A 22,117-nucleotide genomic window follows, 5' to 3' on the forward strand; every position below is an offset into this window, starting at 1 on the left:
TTGATCAAGCCCCAAAGAAGAGTTTTTCATACTTGTAACATGCTTCATCTTGTAACATACTTTCTAGTTTTTCATATTTGTAACATACTTTCTGTAAACAAAAAACGATAACAAGTAGGAGTAAACAAAAAAAACAATAACAAGCTGGAGTATTTCTATAATAGCAATCTTCATCTTGTAACATACTTTCTATTTTTTCAAAGTTTCGCTCTCTCTCAAAATCTGGCTCTCTATCAAAATTTGGCTCTCTCAATGCTTGAACTTTGAACCTTGAATTTTGATATGATGTTTTATATACTATTGATATAATGAAAAGAGCAGTAGCTCAATTATACATGTTTTGATAAAATGTATAATATTGAACTTTGAACTTTGATAAAATTATTTTATACATGTTTCACATACATAAAAAATCCATGTTTTTACATACACAAAAAAGACAACAAAAAATATATGTTTTATACACATAAAAAATACAGATTGTTCGCCCACAATTGACACGCTGACTGCATCCTATATTCACTCATTTTCTCCTGAGTGACTACGGACGGATCAACACCAGTCACCAGATGTTCTAGTAATTTTATTGCAAAGATGCCACAATCAAGCGATCCGTGCTGTATGTCGAAGTTAATAGGTTGCGATATTTTCCAACGGGATGTGGATAGGTCCGATTTTGAGCGATCCACGTCACAATAGTGAAGTAGGGATGATACTGTGATAGTTAATGGCTCCAGCCAATTCACCAACTTTGTCATTGGTGTGTATGACGGAAGTGAATCGAACACGAATATATGGCCTCTGTTAATGTCCATTGCAAGAACCATCCAGTGCTCACTGATATTCATTTCCGTATAAACAAAATTCACATATGCCCATTTGACATCGAATTTGTCGGTGACGTAGTCCTTGTACGTGTCTTCATCCTCTCATGCTAGGGCAGCCTCCGATCTCGTCTTATTCTTTATTCGTTTAAATACTCCGCCACGAGCATTAAGGTGACTCTGCCAAATAAAATGAGAAGCTAAGTAACGAAATATACCATAGTAAAATGACCCTGCACAACAAAATATATCAAAATTTACCGTTACATCAATTGGCAAGATGGTGAACTTGTGCATGCACATGTCAGGCCAGGTATAAAATTTTTCTTTCATAAAATGAAATAAAGTATTTATGGTTTGCACAAAAAATTACTATGTTAGTAAAAGTACAAGATATCCAACTGTAAAGAATTCAAAACTAGGAAACTTACATCGCACTTGACCCACGAATTTGTGGAAATCAATTCCTTAAAAAATTGTTTGGCAAGTGGTTTAAAGGAATTCTCTCGAACCCTGTTGTCAGTATTCTCGTCTAAAATCCAGCCCATCATTTCTGTAAAGATATTGTGTGGAATGTCATGTGCTACATTGTACGCGACAATCGCTCTGGATAGTGACGTAGCAATACCTGGGATAGAATGCTTAACCACACTTTTCTTCTTTACTTGAGCTAGAGGTGTATATTTATCAACAACTTTTCTCTTATGAGTGGTTATTCAAGATTCCTACATAAACAGATAACAAAAAATTACTCGTCAAAAAATATAAAAATATAAACAAAGACTACTAATCAATAAATTACTTACCAGTGTAACTCCTTCTGTGGTCGTAACAATACCAGAAGTGTCGGCCTCTGGCATGTCAGACATGTCGGCCTCTGTATGTGGCATGGTGAGTAAGTCAAACATGTTGGCCTCTGTTTGTGGGACATCGGTCTCTATAGGTTTGATTCAGTGGATGATGTTGTGGTGGTATCAGGCTCTAGAGAAGGGATGAGAGTAGGTGAAGTGGTAGTATTTTAAGGCTCTACAAGGGGATGGGAGTATCAGAGACAGTCACATTAGTGGTATCGGGATCCCGAGATGGGATGGGTGACCTTGTTGTCTCCTCATTCACCATGGAACCCTTCAATTATAAAGTAAAATGATGAGTTCACGAACACATAAAAACTAAATACGTAAAGACATAAAATGATAGTAAATGCAAACCTCGCACATAGACTGCAACAGTGACAGGATGACCGACAATTGTCCTTTCATGTCTATCATGTTTTCCTCTATATTGGATACACGACTATCTAAACTCGATATACAGTCATCCAACCTCGATAGTGAGCTGTCAATGGTCCGTAGGTATGAACAAATATAATTATTGGGATTGACTCCCTCCCTGCAGGCAGCACACTCAGGACACTCCTCATCCATAGATCGCTCTCTATGAGAGTCTACAAGATAGACATCAGGTGGGCTCAACTCGTCCTCATCGCGTATGTCCCCCACCACATCATGAAAAATATCATCACTACGTGTATATGTCCCTCCTTCCACTCTTCCACATTCAGCATCCTCGTGCTCGAAATACTTGTGTTCACCCCCCTTCTCCACCTTTCCACATTCATCATTGTTACCTCTACGATGATCATCACTATCACTTTCAAAACTATCCTCACTACTCGACCTATTGCCACTTTCAGGACTATCATCATGGGCACCTAGATCAAATATAAGTCGTCTGTCCACTGGGGTATCCCGAAACTCCCCCTAAGTGTCTGTCATGACAATACCCTCTTTAACCTTTATTTGCATTAACAACCCAGTAAATTGGTTATTGTGATTTTAACAACTAAATAAACATATTATGCATAGGGTAAACGTACATTGTTAGACTCGAATATCTCTCTCGAGTACTTTGAAGGACACTGAGTGGGAGCATGACCATCGTAATATGCGAGGCAAAGCCACCTTGCTCCTTCGCTCTGCAATGTTCCCAACTATCGATGTAGCTAGGATCTTGTACGTCCATATCTAAATAAAATTTATCATATATTAAGAAAAATATTAATGTTAAATCAAACAACACGATTATTATATTAGGCAAATTTACCTGAAACGATTGTGAAAATCCACGCAAAGAGTACTTCACAACGTAATTTTTATTTCCTTTCTCCTTCATCTTGTATAGACTACTCTTATCATCCAATGCAATCTTTAAGGCATCGAGTGTCCACTCCCAAATAATGGTACCCCAATCAAGACTGTTGTAGTACTTTGTTTTGAACGTCCTTAAAACGTTTGAGGTCCACTGCATTTTTCTGTTTTTTCTTTCCCATCATTGCAACCTCAATATAGTAGACTAATGTGATCTTCACAGCATCCTCATCATTTTCAAACTCCAACTCCTTGTATTTTTCTTCTAATAGATGGACATGTAAGGTGTCCTCTGTCACTCGATTACCAAAATATTTGATTGCAAGTTCATACGAGGACTGCTCATTCTGATCAACTCGCATTGGGGATCGCCACAAACCAGTCAACAAAAAATCATCCTTAAAAAAAGTGACGACCTTTCCACAAACAAAGAATGACATTAAGTCAGATCTCGTCCTCTTCACTTCTCCCAGCAACATATGATGAATAATTGGGCTGTTAAACACCATGTCAACGTCTACAAATCACCCAAAAACTGTTCTCTTGAACTTCTCTAACTGCCTTGGGGTAAGCTTCTTCTTCATAATCTTGTTTGCATTAGCAATGTGGGCCAAGCTCGTTACTTGACTGGAATCGGTCGACTACGGGTATTCTGAAACGTGTTGCCATCTTAAATCACTCTTGCATGAAATAAAGATTCAATCAGTAAACTCCTACAGAAAAAAAATTGTAAAAAACATTATGTTTAAATCTCGCTGGTATCGCTCTCGCTGGATTCGGTCTTGCTGGTATCGCTCTCGTTGGCTTCAATCTCACTGGTATTGCTCTCGCCGGTATCGCTCTTACTGGTATCGCTCTCTCTGGTATCGTTCTCTCTGGTATCGTTCTCTCTGATATCGCTCTCTCTGGTGTTGCTCTCTCTGGTATCGCTTTCGCTGGTGTCGCTTTCTCTAGTAACTCTCACTTACTCGCTCACATTCTCTCTTTTTACTTGTATTCAACCACAGAACACATCGAACACCAGTAAAACAAATAAAAAAAACCAAAAGGTCACAATATTTCTAAACCCTAGAATGACCCACCCTTTATGGTGTTGCTCTCTCTAGTATCGCTCTCGCTGATTTCACTCTCACTTATCTCACTCACAAACTCTTTTTACTCGTCTTCAACAACATAACACATCGAAAAAAAACAAAAAAAAAACCATAAATTCATTGTATTTCTAAACCCAGAATGACCCAAAAAGCCCCATTACCATTTTCAGGCACAGATCGAAAGATTTACCAATCAGATTCGATTTGTCGGCGACAGTGAAATCATTTGCAAGTCCAAATGATGGATTCTAAAGAGTTTTTAGTTTATGAGCGATACGAAGCCGTTACGCTTAGGAAATTTGAATGAAGAGTTTTTAGTTTTGGTTGGTTTTCAGTAAAAATGTAAGAAGACGAAGAGATAAGAGTAATTTACGTAATTTGATATGACGATGATGTCAACAGAGGGTCAATTGATATTATTTTTTAAAAATCGGTCATTTGACATTTTAGACAAAAAAAAAAAAAAAAAGGGTCATCTATACAAATTTCCAAAAAAATCCCTAAAAAAAAATCTAATTGTACCTTGCGATTGAAATCCTCTCGTGTGCGACTGCTCCTGCTCCTCGGTGAACACGGGCTTCCATTGAACGGCGACCACGACGGAGCCTCAGACGGCAGCGCACCATCGGACAGAGGCGGAGACTCAGACGGCGGCGCACCATCGGATGGAGGTGGAGACTTCGGCAGCAGCAGCGGCGATGGAGTTGCGTTTCGACGACTTGAACAAGTAACTACTTCGGACGGCGGCTAAAACCCGAAGGCTACTTCTTATTCAAACTTCAACCTTTATTTTGACTTAGGAGAAAATTTCTACACATTTGGGTTGTTTACTGATTTTCGGCTCGTGTAATAATGCCGAAAATCCTCTTTTCAGCATTTTTCAACATCAATTGGATTCCTCATCAAGCTTTCAGTGTTTCGTCGTTCTTTTGAGGCCTCTCCCATTTTGGCGCCTCCAACTTTTGAGCGTCTTAGCTGCTTTATCTCGTCTTCTCCGCATGTTTCAGGTATAGTGTATTTCAAATTTCAAACTCTGATTGCAGCTTGGATGTTATAAATTTATAATTTTTTTTCTTTAGTTGAAGTTTCCTATTTTTGTGTTAAATATACTGGTGTTTGAATGGGTGGGGATGTTTTGCAATTAACAGATAAGAGAAATATGGTGACGAAAGTAAATATCGAATCAACGTTGGTACTGCATTCAAACGGGGTAAGGATTTCATTCTATCGCCATTCATTTTATAAACCAGCTTTGAAATTATGATGCCTATGTTCTTCATATAGAGCTTCTTTAATAAGAACAGTAATGATGGGTCTTATAGTATATTGCTACTTTTCTTATTTAGCTCATTTGTTTTTAGTTTCTGGTTCTTCATGAAGAGTGCATTTTCAAAAATAAGTTTCTGCTCCAAGCTCAACTTTGGAAGAAAAAGAGGATGTAGATATTCTGCAACAGCCAATTCTGCGTTGTCTTCTTTGAACTATGTGGACGATGGCTGCTTTACTTTTGAATGTCCGATGGCTACAAACTATGATAATGACTCTGTTGAACAAAGTCATTTTGGCAATGAAGTTCAAGTATCTAAAGGTCAGAAAGCTGATCAGGATGAAATGAAAACAATAAAATTGATACTTGGGAACCATGGGATTAATCTTGGTTCGCATCCGAAACAATTTGAGACCGTAAGGATTTTGGACATTCTATTTGAGGATAGTTCAGATGCTGGACTTTGTCTTTACTACTTCAAATGGTCAGGATGTTTATCTGGATCTAATCAGTCGCTGGAGTCAATCTGTAAGATGTTGCATATTTTGGTTACTGGGAATATGAATCATAGGGCAGTTGATTTAATGTCACACCTAGCTAAAACTTATGGTAGTAAAGAGGGATCTTCAACCATATTGCTGAAACTTTTGTATGAAACACATACTGAAAGGAAGACTTTGGAAACCACATGCAGCATGCTGGTTCACTGTTATATCAAGGAAAGGATGGTAACGGCTGCTCTTATATTGATGGGTCAAATGAAGCACCTTAACATATTTCCTTCTATATGGGTATACAAGTCGGTGATACAAGCTTTATTACAAACCAATCAATTGGAGTTGGCTTGGGATCTTCTTGAAGAAATGTACCGGCGAGGTATAAGTTTAAATTATTCAATCAATTTATTTATTCATCACTATTGTGCAAAAGGTAATCTGGGAAGGGGGTGGAAAGTGCTTCTGGAGTTGAGGAATTTTGGATCTAAGCCTGATGCAGTTGATTACACTATTATGATCAACTCACTTTGCAAAATTTCTCTATTAAAAGAAGCCACCGCACTGTTGTTTAAAATGATTGCTTTTGGTGTTTCCCCTGATTCAGTTATGATGAGTTCTGTTATTGATGGTTATTGTAAAGTAGGAAAGTCAGATATAGCTTGTAAAATATTGAAGTATTTTAGGCTTCCCCTAAATATTTTCACATACAATAGCTTTATAACAAGGTTATGTATGGAAGGTAACATGGCAAAAGCTTCTAAAGTTTTTCTTGAAATGTTTGAGGTGGGCTTAGTTCCAGACCGTGTTAGTTACACAACCATGATAGGAGGCTATTGTAAAGTGGAAAACATAAACAAAGCATTTTCTTACCTGTGCAAGATGATAAAAAGTGGAATACAACCATCTATTATCACGTATACTTTGTTCATTGATAACTTTTGCAAGTGTGGAGATGTGGAAATGGCTGAAGTTTTGTTCCAAAAAATTATTATTGAGGGTTTAAAACCTGATGTTGTCACGTATAATATTTTGATGGATGGATATGGAAAGAAGGGCTACTTGCATAAGACTTTTGAACTCCTTGATATGATGAGATCTACCAATGTTACCCCTGACGTAGTGACATATAACACTCTCATTAATGGTCTTGTTATGCGAGGGTTTCTTAAAGAGGCAAAGGATATTCTAGATGAGCTCATCAGGAGGGATTTCAGTATAGATGTTGTCACATACACCAATATCATTTACGGATATTCCAAAAGGGGAAACTTTGAGGAAGCTTTTCTTCTTTGGTATCATATGACTGACAATTGTGTAAAGCCTGATGTTGTTACTTGCAGTGCCCTTCTTAGTGGGTATTGTCGAGAACAACGTATGGACGAAGCAAATGCTCTATTTTGTAAAATGCTGGACATTGGGTTAAGTCCAGACTTGATATTGTACAATACTCTAATCCATGGATTTTGCAGTGTTGGTAATGTGGACGAAGGTTGCAATTTCGTAAAGAAGATGATTGAAAGCAGTATCATTCCGAACAATGTTACTCATTGTGCACTTGTCCTCGGATTTCAGAAAAAAAGAGCTATCAATCCAATAGGGAGTGCCACTTCTAAGCTTCAAGAAATCTTGCTTGCATATAATCTTCAGATCGATGCCAATGGATATATATAATGTTGGAGAAACAAGATGATCGCAACATTCTGCATGTGGTAAACTTCTCTTATTTGCATTCTTTCTTCTATCTCATTAATCATTACCTTAGTCATGAGCAGCGACAGAATCTTCAATGTAGTTGAAGCGATACAATTTCTATTTGATGTAGCTTTATATATAACAGGTATTTAAAATGGCCCAAATCATAATCCTGAAGAGGAAAGAAGATAAATCAGAAAATGGTGCTTTGGTCTTCCCTGTCTATTTTATCTTCCAAGCCAGTTCCTGAAACCATACTTAGATATTTTGAATCAAAGGTTCTTCCAAAATATAGAAGTCTCCGGCTCCAAGTTGCTTGGGAAATAAGGGAGGAGAAGCAGCCCAAGGAGGTTGAATCTGGCAAGTTTTTCTGAGATTAAACCAGGTAATCTTGAAGAGAGTCTATGAATACTACTTTGGGCTTACGTGCTATAATTCAAAAGTGAAATATCCAGTTTTGTTGCATAGTTGGGTTGTTTGATTAGTTATCGAGATGAATTCGTTTTGTGTCTCTTCTAAAGAGAGTGATATGAAAGGAAGGGAAGAGCTTGATGATTAGATTTGTTGGGATGCTCAGATCATTTCTTTGTGAATAAGTTTGGATGCTTAATTAGATGATCAAACCTGTGGCAAAATGATTGTGAATGTAGATATCTAGGTCCTGGGTATTGGGATGAGGTGGTGGTGTACTTGTTTAGGAAATCGCATGAGAGACTGTTGAATAGCTATCTGTGCTTGGAATGTAAAAGTTCTTTTAAGTTTTGCATTAAAGAGACCAATATATTGGATTAATATGGAATTTAGTATTCATGTTGCTGGATATCACATGGAGGGTTTAAATGGGCAATGGTGAAACGTTCTTTTTTTTTTTTTAATAAATATTTTAAAAAGAGACAAGTTTAATCTGGTTGTTTTTTTTGGATAAGAAGTTTAATCTGGTTGTTTTCTTTTTGGATAAGAAGTTTAATCTGGTTGTTGAAGGTTGAAATGGTAGAAATGCTTATTCAAAATTGAAGATATTTAGCATTGTCACTTTTCTTCTATTTGTGACATGCAAGATTGTAATGAAATGTTCCTAAAGTGGAATCCAGATGCGGAATCACCTAATTTTTAAAGGCCTTCTAAGAGGATTGGGGCTTATTTTGAATTATGAAATAGAGATTTTCCCCTTGCAGATTCTAACATCTTGTAAAATTTCCATCCGCCATGGTGATTACAGACTCATGCAGACTTTATTGTGTCCAATGCATATTTTAAGGCTCTGAGTGGTTCTAGATGATTTGAATCGAAGGTTTAGCAGAGTTGGAAAGTAACCGTTATTTAACAGCAGTCGTGTATTGACTAAAGGAAAATTTCTCTTTGGTTGTGCTCAATATACCTCCTAGAGTGGATTTTCTCATACATGCTTGTTATCAATTGGTTTATTAGTTATGGGGATATACTTTCATATCTTTTTTTTTTCTGGTTATTGTAACTGTATATTTTCTGTTTCCCCCTCCAACAACATAATTTATAATGCTCTGCTTCTTACTTTTCTTTTTTCCTCTTGGTTATGATGTATTTTTTCACAAATGAACTAATTTGTCAACTTGTCATTGAAGGATTGGATTAGTTTCATTCTTGGTGTTCAAATGCCATGGTTGTGGGAGCAAAAAGTTTGACCCATCATGGCAGTATATTGGAAAAGGAACTAAACTAAAGATGTCCATTGCCACAAGGTGGGTAAACTATAAGCTTGAGCTATATTTGTATTGGTATTAGTTTAACTATGTTTCTATTTCAAGATCCTCAAGTTCAGCTATAAGGTAAATTAAAAGGTTTTTGAACTTAGTTTGAGTAATTCTTTCTCTGGGTGCAAATGTATAATTTAGAGAAGGGATTGAAAAATAGATTGTTTGGATTTAAGTTGTTAGTTGTTCTTCGGGTGGCTTTTGTATACTGTAACAACTTAAAATTCATGTTTGCTTTCAATTTCATTTTGATGAGTTGTTAGTTGTATCTGGATTTTTTTTCCTTCCAACGAAAAATTTTGAACTTTTTATGTTATATAATGACTTTAAGTTTATACACTATGTTATTTATATACCACATATCACAAGCAAATGTCAAAAAAGGGCAAACGACCTATATACAATACAACTCATGCAAATTAATGTACTCTATTGCAGGATTATTTTCTTTGAAGTCAATAAACTATGTTAACTAAGCAAGTAATTTGTAGGCAAGCAATCTGCCCCTTTTTGCTTGTTTTTTTTTTGAATGATTGTTTTTTTGCTTTCATCTCAGGATCACTATGTGAAGTTTTGAAAGTTCTCCTCAAGCAGCAACTTGAACATTAAATTTGGTCCTTGGGTTGACTCAATTCGACTCATAATCTGGCTTTTGACTTGATCTTGCTGGACAACCAAGCTCTTTACGTAGGTAGATGAAATGAAAAAGATCAAAAGTGGAAACTCAATTCCATGATTAAATTCAATGAGGATTTGGTTCATCCCACACGTACACGCCATGGGCATCCTGCTTTTTTATGTTATATAGACTTGTATGTAACTATTGAGAGTGAGGATATTATACATAACGTCACTATTCCACCAAATAGTTTACTTTTTATTATGACATCTTGAACATTTGATGTATTGTATATACTGTGAACATTGTATATTTGTAAATTACTTTTGATGTATTTCTTGTATTATTGGATAATTTCATTAGCTTGTAATGTAAATTGATTACTAAATATAAACAATGAAAGGAAGTCATCGCATTTGATGCATCCATTACGAAGTATTTCATGTGTATATTCAGCTTAAAAACAAGTGTTTGTAAAGTAAATAAGCTACAATTTCAATAAGTAAGTTTGTTTATGTATAAGATTAAAGCTATATTATGATATAATAGCATTAAAAAAAAAGGTTACTATGTGTTAAAAGATAACATTGAGAATATGCTAGTGTTGAAAGTAAACTATCATATGATAAAGATAACTTTAACAATTAATGCTATAGAATATTCTCATAGCAATATGTATATGCTATATCTTCATACTCTTTATAGCATTCGTCATGGCTATACAAATATGCTATAAAAAATCTTTAGACTTTTAATAACATGTGATATTAGGATCTTTGAAAAATGATATTAGTTTTCCTATTTCCCATCTCATTAGTCATTACCTTAGTCATACGCACTAGTAGGTTGGTTTCTTTGTTTGTAGTTTATACTTTTTGAGAGTGTTTTCAAAATTCAACCTACGTTTTGAAAACTAAACATGCTTCAAAATTTTGTTTTTGTTTTTATATATTTTTTAATTTAGCTAAGAATTCAAATATTGAAAATCATAATTAAAAAATAGCGAGAAAAGAAGCACAATTTTCAAAAACTAAAATAGTTATCAAATGGAATTTTAGTCTACATTATTATGCATAAACAATGTCAACGATAACTTATCACCCTATTGTTGAGGACAAACGAAAACGACCATTGTGCCCCTCTAAACTGGAAAGTCTAGAAGTTGGTTATCGTTTTGATATGGTAATGTTCCTTCCAATTCCACACATTGTTTTTTTAGGCTATTTTATTTTTCTAATTAATGGAATAAAATCTTTCACTTGAAAATTTTAACCATGGGAAACAAGACCATATAGTTAACGACATAATAGTATGGATATAACTGAATGTACATAAATAGTTCAGATGGCAGCATTTTTTAACATTTTATTCTCTATTCCTTCCTACATTCTCTTTTCCTTGTTTTCTTTACTTAATTTCTTATGAACGTTTTAGTAAATGACTTACAGGAAATAGGTTCAAGTCACGATGATCACTCAAAATTTAATATTTAATGTAGTAGGATCAAGTAGTCGATCCCTAAAATAGTTGAATCTGCGTACAATAGATCTCTCTAGACAATTACCTTTACATAACGTGACTGTATTGTATTGTCTTTCTTGGTTCATTTTTATAACAAACACTAATTTTTAGTTATTTGATGATTTTGAAACAAAAACAAGGTCGACCTCAACATACATGATATTATTATAAATGAAGAGGTCATAAGAAATTGTTAGTATTATCTACCTGCTCTTTCAAAAGTGTTACTCTTTCTCCCTCGTTTAGGAGTGAAATATTCATAAACTTTTTTATGTAACTATGTTTAAGGAAGCTCTATATTTGATTGTGGTGTGTGCTCGATCCTTAGCGATTCACTAGAAAGTCATAAAAAATAACACGTTTAAATTTTCACTTTACAAAATTAATACGTTGTTTGAAAACTTGTAAAAATAGTTTTTTTTCAATCCATCTCGAACGAGATTGCCCACCGAGAATCAGTTAACAAATCAATTTTTTCTAACTTATCGATTGTTTTGGTAGGTACATCTCACCTGATTACACACTGAGATTTATTAATTTTTTATTTTCACAATTATATGAAATTCCGAATGGATTTTCCAATTATCAAAATAGATTTTCCAAATTGATTCAACATTTTTAATTTTTGGGAAAGATCATATAGAATCTCAATGTCAATCATGCCCGAGATTTCAATGAGAAAGCTTAAATACATGAACATATTAATTATGTCCGAGATTTCACCAAGAAAGCTCAAATATATAGAATCTCGATATTATTTTACCCGGGATTAACACCGAGATGTATATAATCTCGATGTATAATCTGACAAGATGTATCAAGAAAACCTCAAATAATCAATAAGTTAGAAAAAGTTGATTTTTTAACAAAAATCTCATGGTCGATATAGACAAAAAAAAAAAAAAAACTATTTTTACGAGTTTTAGAAAAAGATACTAGTTTAGTAAGATAAAAACTTAAACGTGCTATTTCCAACCTTTCCCCACCACATTAAAATTAGGATAGTTTCTTAAAAAGATGCATAAAAAACCGAAGTAAATGTGAAATTAGCTACATGGTCCAATTTCCCAAACACATTTGAAACAACAAAACACAGACAAATACTCTATAGGCGTATCTTTTGTCATTCAAGGCACAATAACAGAGAGAGAAACACATCACAAAGCAACTAGAATCCCTTTACCTTGTATTTCATTTCAATACCCAATTGAAACAAATAATTTAGTACCTTTACAAAGATGAACCATCAGAAACCATACAACTGGCTCATAATAGCTACAATGCACCAGAATGAGGCTAGCCCAATTATTGATTTATTACCTTCTCCAGTTCTGATGGATCAACTTTCACCAATGGCACATGAATGGTGGCAGGAGGATCACTTGTGAGTTTCAGACAGTTGAGGATGGATAATCTACATTTCAGCACGGGACGTCGCCACAGGTGTGAAGACGAACATTTTACAGTCGTGAGGATCAACTTCTGCTCCAAATGATGCCACTGCATCTCCTGCAATATCTTCGTGCTGCAAGAGTCGAGCTACCGAATTAGCACAAAAAAGGTTGAGAAGTGAATTAAAAGAAGTGAAGGCAGGCTATTGTTCCGAAAAATTGTGTGTTTGTATGAGCTGATTGCAACTGAAATGGTGACATAAAATGGACCCAACCATCGAGTCTCCTCTCCTACCTAATGAAAAAGAAACTAGAGAAGAATATGGCCGGATTATTAAGATGGGTTTCGATACAGGCCAGTTGTAACATCACGTGTCGGTTGTACATGCTTCTACCAGTCCTATGTAACACCCTAGTTAGGAAGATAATAGGATAATTGTTATGGCCATTAGTAAGGGGCATATTAGTATTTAGCCAGAAAGTTTGTTAGCATCTTTGGGTTATAAATAGAGAGAGGGGAATGGGAACAAGGTGTTAGAATTTCCTTTTTTGGAATTTGAAAGAGTATAGTCATCTCAAAAGGCAATGATGTTATAGCTTCTTCTTTGATATTGTAATATATATTTCTATCTTTTAGTATTTTTGTGTTCTTGGTTGTTCTTGAGTTTTCTTGTCAAGTGGTAACCTAACCACTACTTGTAAATCCATCAGATTCAAAAGTAACGAGTGTCTATGCATATAATCTTAATGTTAAAAATTTCAGTGATTACTTGTAGGAAAATTCTCTCTCAAGTGATCAGATCCCTTACCAGCCACAAGTCTCTTACTGAGACAATAGTGTTGGGTTTAAGCCTAAGTACGTTCCAATCCGTGGTGATCGTTGATGCAACTGAACATCGATTCCAAAGAACAACAGCCAAGCGGCTTCCAGATAGAGGACCTGCCCAAACCTGTAAGAAAACTCTTAACATTCTGAAATATTCACCCCTAACTGAGCTAACTAACATTGTTAGTTAATCATGTACAAAGCATAGTAATACAACTCAAATAGTTTAAAAAAAAAAACATTTGCCTTATTAACTTGACATTATTCTACATCAAATACAAGGTAAAAATGTTTCCACTAATTAACTTGACATATTCTACATCAAATAGAAGTAAATATTGTCATCTTAATCTATAAGATAATGCAAAAACTGGAATACCTGAAGGCAACCATCCTTTCCAAAAACTTTAACCTTTCTTCCCTGGACCCCAAGAGGATCTGCATATAATAAGTATTAATAAATTATTTTCACTTTTGATTAACAAATAATTAAGTCCCTGTCTGATAACTATTTGGTGTTTAGTTTTTCATTTTTAAAAATGAATAGAAACACTACTTCTACTTATAGATTGCTTTATTTTGTTATCTACTTTTTAGAGATATTTTCAAAATCCAAGCAAGGATTTGCAGAGTAAAAAACGTGGAATTTAAAAACTTCTTTTTTTTTTTATCCTTGAAGTTTGGTTATGAATTCAAATGTTTCCATAAAAAAAAAAAATTGGTAAAGAAAGCATAAGAAAACAAGCTCAACTTTCAAAAACCAAAAGCCAATTTCAACTTTCAAAAACCAAAAGCCAAATGGTTATAAAACATAGCCTAAATTAAGAACATTATAGGTTATCTTGGTGAGCAATTTTAAGTTGTATCCAAATAATAATCTATGGACATTGTAATTTGTAAGAGAGAAAATATCAATGGTATCAATGTTGAGAAAAAATCAATTAATTAGACTAAACAGTTCTATTAGTGGAAATTCACATTTTTTATTTTTATAATAATTTCTAAAATGAAGAAACCAACGTTCATGGCAATGAAATGAAAAAATATGCCAAGACAACACAGAGAGAGAGTGCAAAGGCAACACAGAGAGAGAGGGAGAGAGACAACCAAAAAGCTAACAAACACTACACAAGTACAATGAGAGGGCTTCAGCTCAAGACAATGAGATATGAAAGAAAGATGAAACATATGGTTCACCTTGGTTTACTGCAATGACCTCCTTGTTGCTAAGAATTTCTGAAGTTTCTTTAGTCATGTTTCGAACATCGCAACCGATCAAAAGAGGGGACTGCACATTAAGGCTAAAAATTTGAGATATTAAAGGACAAAAAACAAGATGAACATTTTATTTGTAGTGGCGAGCCTTAATTCCAGTTTTCTTATAGGCAGCAAACTATTTCCCACTGACTTGTAAACAGGCATATAGAAGGAAAAAACTAGATCAATTGGTAAACATGTACACGGTGTGACAAGGGTCCGAACCAATTGAGTTTCATTATCGCGAAACACACATGCATAGAAATGCATATTACAGAATGATGTCAAACTACCAAAGATTTTAGTATTCATAGTCCAACATAACATGATGCCGGATCCCCTTTCAGTTCCCGAGCAACGTAAAGTTAATCTTAACATAAGTGGCATTGGCAGAAAGTGATTAGTCCTCTTCCATGTCATGAGGAGCCACACAATTGAGATTGAAAGCCCCCATCAAATTTCGCAGACATTTTATGGAAGTAAAATACATATTTGAGGATCGAGAACTATGACTCTGGGGATATCTTCTTTTAACTCTCATCAATATTGGTTTAACTTCCCTTTAAACCATTGTCCAAAGGAAGAACTTGATCTTTTCAAGGATTTAAACTTAAATGTTATCTTGGTACATACCAAATCCTAGCACACTATGAAAGTTGGAAAAAAGAAAAAAAAGGAACCAATCCGTCATTTTGCAATTACCATAGTATAGTGTCTTGCCCTTGCCTTGTTGGGAGCAGGGAAGTCTCCTAAAACAACTGAAGTAATCCCAACCACACTAAGGTAAGTTTGTCAACTGATTTGGCAACAGATGACACATGCCTATCCAGACAATAATGGACTAAAAGAGATTTGTTTTCAAAGAGTGGTAAAAAAAATGCTTCTGACTGATTAAAAGAACTTCTCAAAATTTTCTAATAATCAATGGTTGTTTGAGAAATTCAAGAATGCAATCAAATGTACTTAGAGTGTTCTTATAGCAAGCATTTAAATAACTTTTTTTCCAATATGCTTATATTAAGCATTTCACTTAAAAACATCTTTTCTTCCCCCTCCATATTGCATAATAAACAAACACTAAAAACTAAAGGTTGAATTAGAGATTCTATTAAGCTTATTTGATCCATCAATGAACTCTCCTATTGAACAATACTCCATATACTTGAGCAAAATCTTGAAACACAATCAAAAGTCGCATGGAAAATGTATTTTATTCTCAAGGTCACGAAACAATATGTAAAAACACCATTGGACAAAATTTAACAAATAGAAGATCTACAAAATGGTATCAATTTATTTTCCAGGTAATTTGGCAATACGAGGAACATCAAACGACAGGAAGTTTTCTGCAAGTGCAGAGACTGAATTTAGAAACAATGATAGAACAGCTTGGATTGACTACTTAATTTTCACCATCAGCTACTATAAACATGAAAGTTGGTGATGGTAGACTAATATTTATTCCGACATTCCTAAAAGATGTCGATTATCAAACATTTCCTGAAAGAAATCTAATTCAACTTTTTTATTCGATATAACTAGCTTCTAGTTTTAGCAAGTTAGATATGAGAATCATCTTCTAACCACCTTGAGAAGAGATGTACAGAAATTGCCAAAGATGACAGAATAATATTTCCTTATCAATTTTATTATTTCTTTTGTTCAGGCAAGATATTAATTCCCTTAACCCTACCAGCATAGAATTCTACACAACTTATTATTAACGCATGTGCCTTCAAGTCATTGTGGAATGTAGTTTCCCCAGAAAGAGAATGCTGAAGCATCGCTGACAAGTAGGGGACGGCAGGGGCGGGGGCAGTTAATGATCTATGTGGAACTAGATTCAAGAGAATAAGATGTTTAAAACTAAGAAATATAAGCGTAGGATGGTCAATGGATTAGCATGTCTATATGAATATGCATATGTAGAGCTGTAGAAAAAACAACACAGGATGAGTAGATTAACTCTATTGGAATTTATCATACTGTCATATGATAAAGAGAAAGGGATGGAGAAACCTTCATCAGAGCCCATATGCTAAAATGAGCACGATATTCCTGATAAGTCATGCCTCCATTACCAACTTCCAACATATCCGGATCTGTCCAGAAAAGGTTAGAATAAATATAGCCTCATAAACAAACAGAGAAATCAACACCTTTAGACAAAATCATATTCCTACCATTCCAGCCACCAGGTCCTGCATAGGCTGCCCACTTATTGTTGATATCTGCAAGAGTAGTCATGCTTGAACAGAAAACACACAAAAAAAAGAAGAAAAAATCAGCATCATAATAGATAAAAATTAGAATTAGCACCACTTGAAAATGAAAGAGACGAAAGATATGGTAGCGGTAGAGCTTACAAAGCCCATCACAAGGATTTTCCATCACAACTAACAAATAATTTTGTAAGAATTTAAAATCAATACAGAGGAAAACTGTCTTAATTCTACGTTCCATAAAAAAATTTGAAAAGCAACTCTATGCAGGCAAAGTAATCAAGCTAAAAAAAGACTTCCAATATTTTTCTAACCAGTTCAAAGTTTTTCTGCTCAGAAGTTCGAGCAATGTGCTAAAATATGGTGTCAACATAAAATGACTTAAGGGAAATTACAGAAGATAAAAAATCCAGTAAAGAAGGAATATTGATGGAAAGGGCTAGAACCAGACCTTGCCCATGTATCATTAATGTCATCTGTTGTACGCCAACTGTTTCCAACCTTGCCGGCCCATAATGCTGGATCATCAACACCCCTGGCAGCAGCAAAATCATAGCCCAATAAATTCAAAGGTGACAGGAACAAAAAGACTGAAAAGAACATTAAAAAATCAGCAAAGATGTCTATAAGAACAAGCGTACCATTCACAAATTGAATAGAAAATACTACGCCCAGTTGCATTTAGTGCATCACGCATAGGTGGGTATCTAGAAGTCATAAGTTAACTTCAAATCAGTAAGAAGCTTCCAATTTACAATCAAATAAACTATTGAGTATAATGAGGTACAAACCGCTCTATTGGTTTAATTCCCAGATTGTAACAGTTATCGTACTTCAAATAATCAATCCCCTAGAAAAAAAAAATATGAAGAAAATTACGAAATCAGATGGAATAAAATGAACTTAAAAACTGAAGTGATAGTAGAATTCTATGGACAACATAAAATTTCAAAATAAATGAATGTTTGTTCATTAAAACAAGAAAATGTCAATCTAAAATCTACATATTATGCTTTGAGGAAGCACAGTCCAATAAGTCATTCAAACAAGAAAAAAGAGTATATTTCAATAGGCCAATGAGTTATGAAGAAATAAGGTCAAATTAGGCCATCAAAATCCATCTTGGAGGGAGAAAAGATGTCCACCCTCGAAAAGGTAAGACTGTGACTACAAGGAACCATTAAAAATTGTTAAGAAGAAAACCATTGACAAAATTCTTTAATGATTGAGGATGATGAGGCCAGAGAAAAAGAATCTCAAAACGCCTATCTGCAGATTACCTTTTTTCCCCGTTTTGATATCCATGAGTGTCCATACAAGCTTATGCACACATTTCATAATCTCACTAGACAGTTTGTCAAACCCCCTAACATTTGGTTGTTAAAAAAATGGTATAATTTTAACGTCTTAGGTATGTAGCCACTATGGTTTGAACTCATTTTCTCAAAGTCATCCTTTTACCTTATTTATACTTGCCCCAAGAACCAGCAAACCCGTATATGTAAACTATACATGCTACTTAAGAAAAGTATTGAATACATCACTCAACATCAAAAGTTAAATTACAATAACTCACCCAAGAAGCAAACAACTGCGCATCATCATTTTCATGGTAAAGTGACCCTGCTCGAACTTGGCAGGTGAAAAGACTGTCAGGTGTGAGAGAATCAAAATAAAAGTCATCAGAATGCACCTTCTATAAAGTAATATATGAGAAGAGAGAGATAACATTTAACTCTTAAGCTTTAGAAGTTAAGTTGACATTTCTTCCTACCCAGCATCAGAATAGATTCCAAGCTTCAAGCCTTTACTATGTACATAATCAGCAACAGGTTTAATTCCTGATGGGAAAGCCTTAGGATCAGGAACCAGTTGATCCTGCATACAAGGATGGGAGCCTTAACAAAGATCTTAGTACAATGGCACTGAAAAGCCCTATTCCATGGTTTATCAGGTAGAACTCTTTTCTTGTAAGATATTGCTGGTAGTTTCTATGATTGCATCAATGAGTTTGAACTGTTTGTCACTTCACATTCATACAAGATTAATTTACACAATGGGCCTCAAGAAAGTTCACAGGCAGGGTAGGATCAAAATTAAATTGGAGAATTACATCTCCATCCAATGTTTCTTGTTAAAACAATCTTCAAACATTGAACAGTCAAATCTTCTTCCACAAAATGGAATTGAAATAACCTTTGAATCTCTCTTTTGGGTGTTCCAGCAATCATCTGCACTTATTTAAAATATAGTAAGTACTAAATTAAAACAAATTGTAAAGAAAAGTTGGCACTTCAAACATGCTGGAAATGTACCTATGTTGACGTACACATAACCTAACTCAGCCAGACCCGAAGAAATGAGTGCATCCGCTGTCAAAACCAATATCCAAATAATGTTGAAACAGAAGCAAGAAAGAGAAAGACCATTATTGTTGAGGAATGAGTGACACAAAACTCAACCATTGCAAAGTGATGATTTTCAAATATGAATTAAAGAACTCTATACCTCAGCTTGTATGCACAATAGTCCGATGAATTAACAAGTTTATACTTCACAAGTAAATAAATTTTAGCAGGATAAACTGAAAAGCTTAAGAAGGAAAAAACTGTGCAAATTAACTCAAATAACTATTCTCATCCTCTTAGAAAACTTCACTTTATATTCAGTCTTCCATTTCAAACAGAAAATATTTCTTTCCAAAGCAAATTAACCTGCAAAATGTAACCAATAAACTTAAAGATGTACTAAGCATAAGAAGCTTTCACTGCCACTTTTCCAAATCAATCAATCCACAGATTATGAGTTAAAGAAAGAAAGGAAGAAAGATACCAGTTTCCTTGATAAGAGTGTCATTAATATTACAGGCGAAAAAATTCCAGCTATTCCATCTGAAAGGATACAAAAAGACAATTATAAGCTTCAAAACAAACCTGAAAACCACTGATCATTAAAAACATAAAGTCCATAAACTGTTTGGCAAAGCCCGCAAACAAAACTTGATTTCCCCATTCATCCAAAATTTGAAAAGTTTCTACAAGTTCCACTCCCAAACGAAACCCCAAATCACTTCTAAGCTTTTTCCATGACTAAAAATTAGAAATGCACTATAACCCAGTAGTTCAAAAGACAGGGAAAATTATAGGAGACTAAGAAAATTCAGAGATATGGAAAAAGAAAGATACCCCATCTGAGGCGTTCGAGCCAAGCCATTTTGAAGCTGCAATATGCCGTACTTGGAGGTATCATAAATCCGATGAAATGATGACTTGAAAATCGATTTATCATAACCATTCAATAGTGACACTCTTCTCTCTGCAATCGCCACAGACGCCGCCGAGAGTGACAAAATCAGTAAAAACACTGATTCAAACCTTATTCTGTTCGCCATTAATGGATGCTCCAATCTCCTTCCTTCCAGAAGAGGGAAAAAGGAAAAAAAAGTAAATGAGGGAACTGAGAGAGATTTTTCCAGAGAAGGGTCGGATTATCTATCAATCTACTTTATCCCTTTGATTAAATGGAAAATTGGGTCAGTTTCTTGCTGGAGGAGCTCAAGAAATTAAAGTAACTAGAAGATTCTTGTTGACCCACACGAGAAAATGGCATCAAATCCTTTTTCTGGATAATTCTCTAACCAAAATCTGTAATTTTGGGCCCTCTTGATTTGTTAAACATGGACAAATGTAATGTAATAGAAAATTTCTACAAGGAAAGTAAGATTACAAGTGGAAGTTTTATGGTCAATCAACAAGATAATATGATATTTGTTGAAGCTTTTATTGTTAATCAACAAGATAATATGATATTTGTTGAAGCTTTTATCGTTAAACTAAGGTAAGCATGTTCCTCACGTTTCTATTTTCAAGGATTTTTTTTTTCTACTTTGAAATCTCTCTCTGTTTTGTCTATTTATGACAAAATGAAAAGGAATAAAATCTTTAGGCCTTCTATGTTGAGATCTTTCTTTCTTTGGGCCTTCTACGATGAAATTCCTAACTAAATTGTATAGTTAAGGTTGATGATAGATTTTTTGAAGCAGACTAAACAAGCTCTATCTTCCCAAATACAAAATAAAATCTCTATCATTACTGTCTTTTTTTAGTCATTCAAAGGTTGAATCTCTTATATGTCAATTCGTCGAATAGGAATATTATTCAACTCATATAAAACCTTTTTTTTTTTTCTTTTTCCTTTTACTAAGAGATGACTCGAGAGATTAGAGGTTTGAATTCTCTCACCTCCAGTTGTTGTCTCCAGAAAAAAATTTAGTATGCCAACATGAGACTAATTCAATTAACATAAGACATATACTTCTGAATAAGAGATCAGATATTCGAATTCTCCAATTCTAAATTATTGTACTAAAAAAACTTATGTGAACCTAAACTTAGCTCAACTAGTTAAATTCTATATTCTTGCTCAATTCATATATAGCTTAATGAATAATACACAAGTTAACAACTCATAGTTGGACCTCCCACTTTTGTAATTATTGAATTAATAAAATAGGAAAACAACTCTGCCAAAAATACAAAAATTTCAGGGCTGTTTTCAAATATAAAAAAATGAACCAAAATATTTACAAAATATAACCAAATTTTAGAACTATCAATGATAAATGCTGATTGACACTGATAGACTTCTATCAGTGTCTGTTAGTGACATTGATAGACACTGATAGAAGTCTATCTATCAGTGTCTATTAACGTCTATCATTGATAGTTCTAAAATTTTGCTATATCTTGTAAATATTTTCAACAGTTTTACCATTTGAAATAATTTTTCAAATTTTCAATCAATAAAAAACTCTATTGTTAGTTTTTTCTCTAAAATTTCATCAATTTTATTGTAAATATTATATAATAATAATAGATGCCCATTAGAGCCATGCTTAGTGTCCAATGACAAATGTCATTTTCTCATTATCACATGTGTTGGCTATGTGTCATTCAACCACCTATGCATAGTGTCCAAGCATGCCACTTCCTACTTGCCAAAATTTCCTATAAATAAGTGGTCATTTGTGG

General features: G+C 34.4%; 2 protein-coding genes and 1 long non-coding RNA gene across 5 annotated transcripts; 1 reads left to right on the top strand and 2 right to left on the bottom strand.

Annotated features, from left to right (window-relative positions):
- Positions 1-438: 438 nt before the first annotated feature.
- Positions 439-2,844, bottom strand: LOC120082179 (uncharacterized). Its single transcript, XR_016530880.1, has 3 exons — positions 1,631-2,844; positions 1,256-1,549; positions 439-1,004 (listed from the first exon to the last, which is right to left on the bottom strand). It is a non-coding gene; the product is annotated as an uncharacterized LOC120082179 (long non-coding RNA).
- A 1,739-nt stretch (positions 2,845-4,583) lies between these two features.
- Positions 4,584-10,204, top strand: LOC120081414 (Pentatricopeptide repeat (PPR) superfamily protein). 3 transcript variants are annotated; one of them, XR_016530671.1, is made up of 7 exons: positions 4,602-4,792; positions 4,940-5,072; positions 5,214-5,275; positions 5,427-7,538; positions 7,667-7,906; positions 9,123-9,239; positions 9,808-10,204. XR_016530671.1 is itself a non-coding variant. In XM_090315531.1 (4 exons), the coding sequence occupies exon 3, from the start codon at positions 5,440-5,442 to the stop codon at positions 7,498-7,500; it is 2,061 nt and encodes a 686-aa protein (XP_090171657.1). In that variant the 5' UTR covers positions 4,584-5,072; positions 5,214-5,275; positions 5,427-5,439; the 3' UTR covers positions 7,501-7,538; positions 7,652-7,698. The 3 variants fall into 3 exon arrangements, 1 of the variants encoding a protein (XP_090171657.1); XR_016530672.1 differs by lacking the exons at positions 5,427-7,538; positions 7,667-7,906 and having other exon boundaries at positions 4,608-4,792; XM_090315531.1 differs by lacking the exons at positions 9,123-9,239; positions 9,808-10,204 and having other exon boundaries at positions 4,584-5,072; positions 7,652-7,698.
- Positions 10,205-12,492: 2,288 nt separating this feature from the next.
- LOC120081461 (Melibiase family protein) lies at positions 12,493-21,183 on the bottom strand. The gene is made up of 15 exons (XM_039036344.2): positions 20,273-21,183; positions 19,920-19,978; positions 19,403-19,459; positions 19,284-19,318; positions 18,862-18,965; positions 18,664-18,736; positions 17,879-17,937; positions 17,729-17,794; positions 17,539-17,622; positions 17,049-17,113; positions 16,885-16,967; positions 14,806-14,896; positions 13,988-14,046; positions 13,592-13,732; positions 12,493-12,916 (listed from the first exon to the last, which is right to left on the bottom strand). The coding sequence occupies exons 1-15, from the start codon at positions 20,476-20,478 to the stop codon at positions 12,806-12,808; spliced, it is 1,293 nt and encodes a 430-aa protein (XP_038892272.1). The 5' UTR covers positions 20,479-21,183; the 3' UTR covers positions 12,493-12,805.
- Between the last annotated feature and the right edge of the window lie 934 nt (positions 21,184-22,117).

Source organism: Benincasa hispida, chromosome 7 (assembly GCF_027475165.1).
Source record: "Benincasa hispida cultivar pf3 chromosome 7, pf3_genome.v1.1, whole genome shotgun sequence".
In the NCBI taxonomy this organism is placed as follows: domain Eukaryota; kingdom Viridiplantae; phylum Streptophyta; class Magnoliopsida; order Cucurbitales; family Cucurbitaceae; genus Benincasa; species Benincasa hispida.

Excerpts from the sequence above, each read along its gene's own strand:
- LOC120081414 (XM_090315531.1), top strand. The coding sequence starts at position 5,440 with ATGAAGAGTGCATTTTCAAAAATAAGTTTCTGCTCCAAGCTCAACTTT.
- LOC120081461 (XM_039036344.2), bottom strand. The coding sequence starts at position 20,478 with ATGGCGAACAGAATAAGGTTTGAATCAGTGTTTTTACTGATTTTGTCA. Across the intron at positions 19,319-19,402 it reads TTATGTGTACGTCAACATAG|ATGATTGCTGGAACACCCAA; the intron begins GTACATTTCCAG and ends AAATAAGTGCAG. Across the intron at positions 17,938-18,663 it reads CGCAGTTGTTTGCTTCTTGG|GGGATTGATTATTTGAAGTA; the intron begins GTGAGTTATTGT and ends TTTTTTTTCTAG.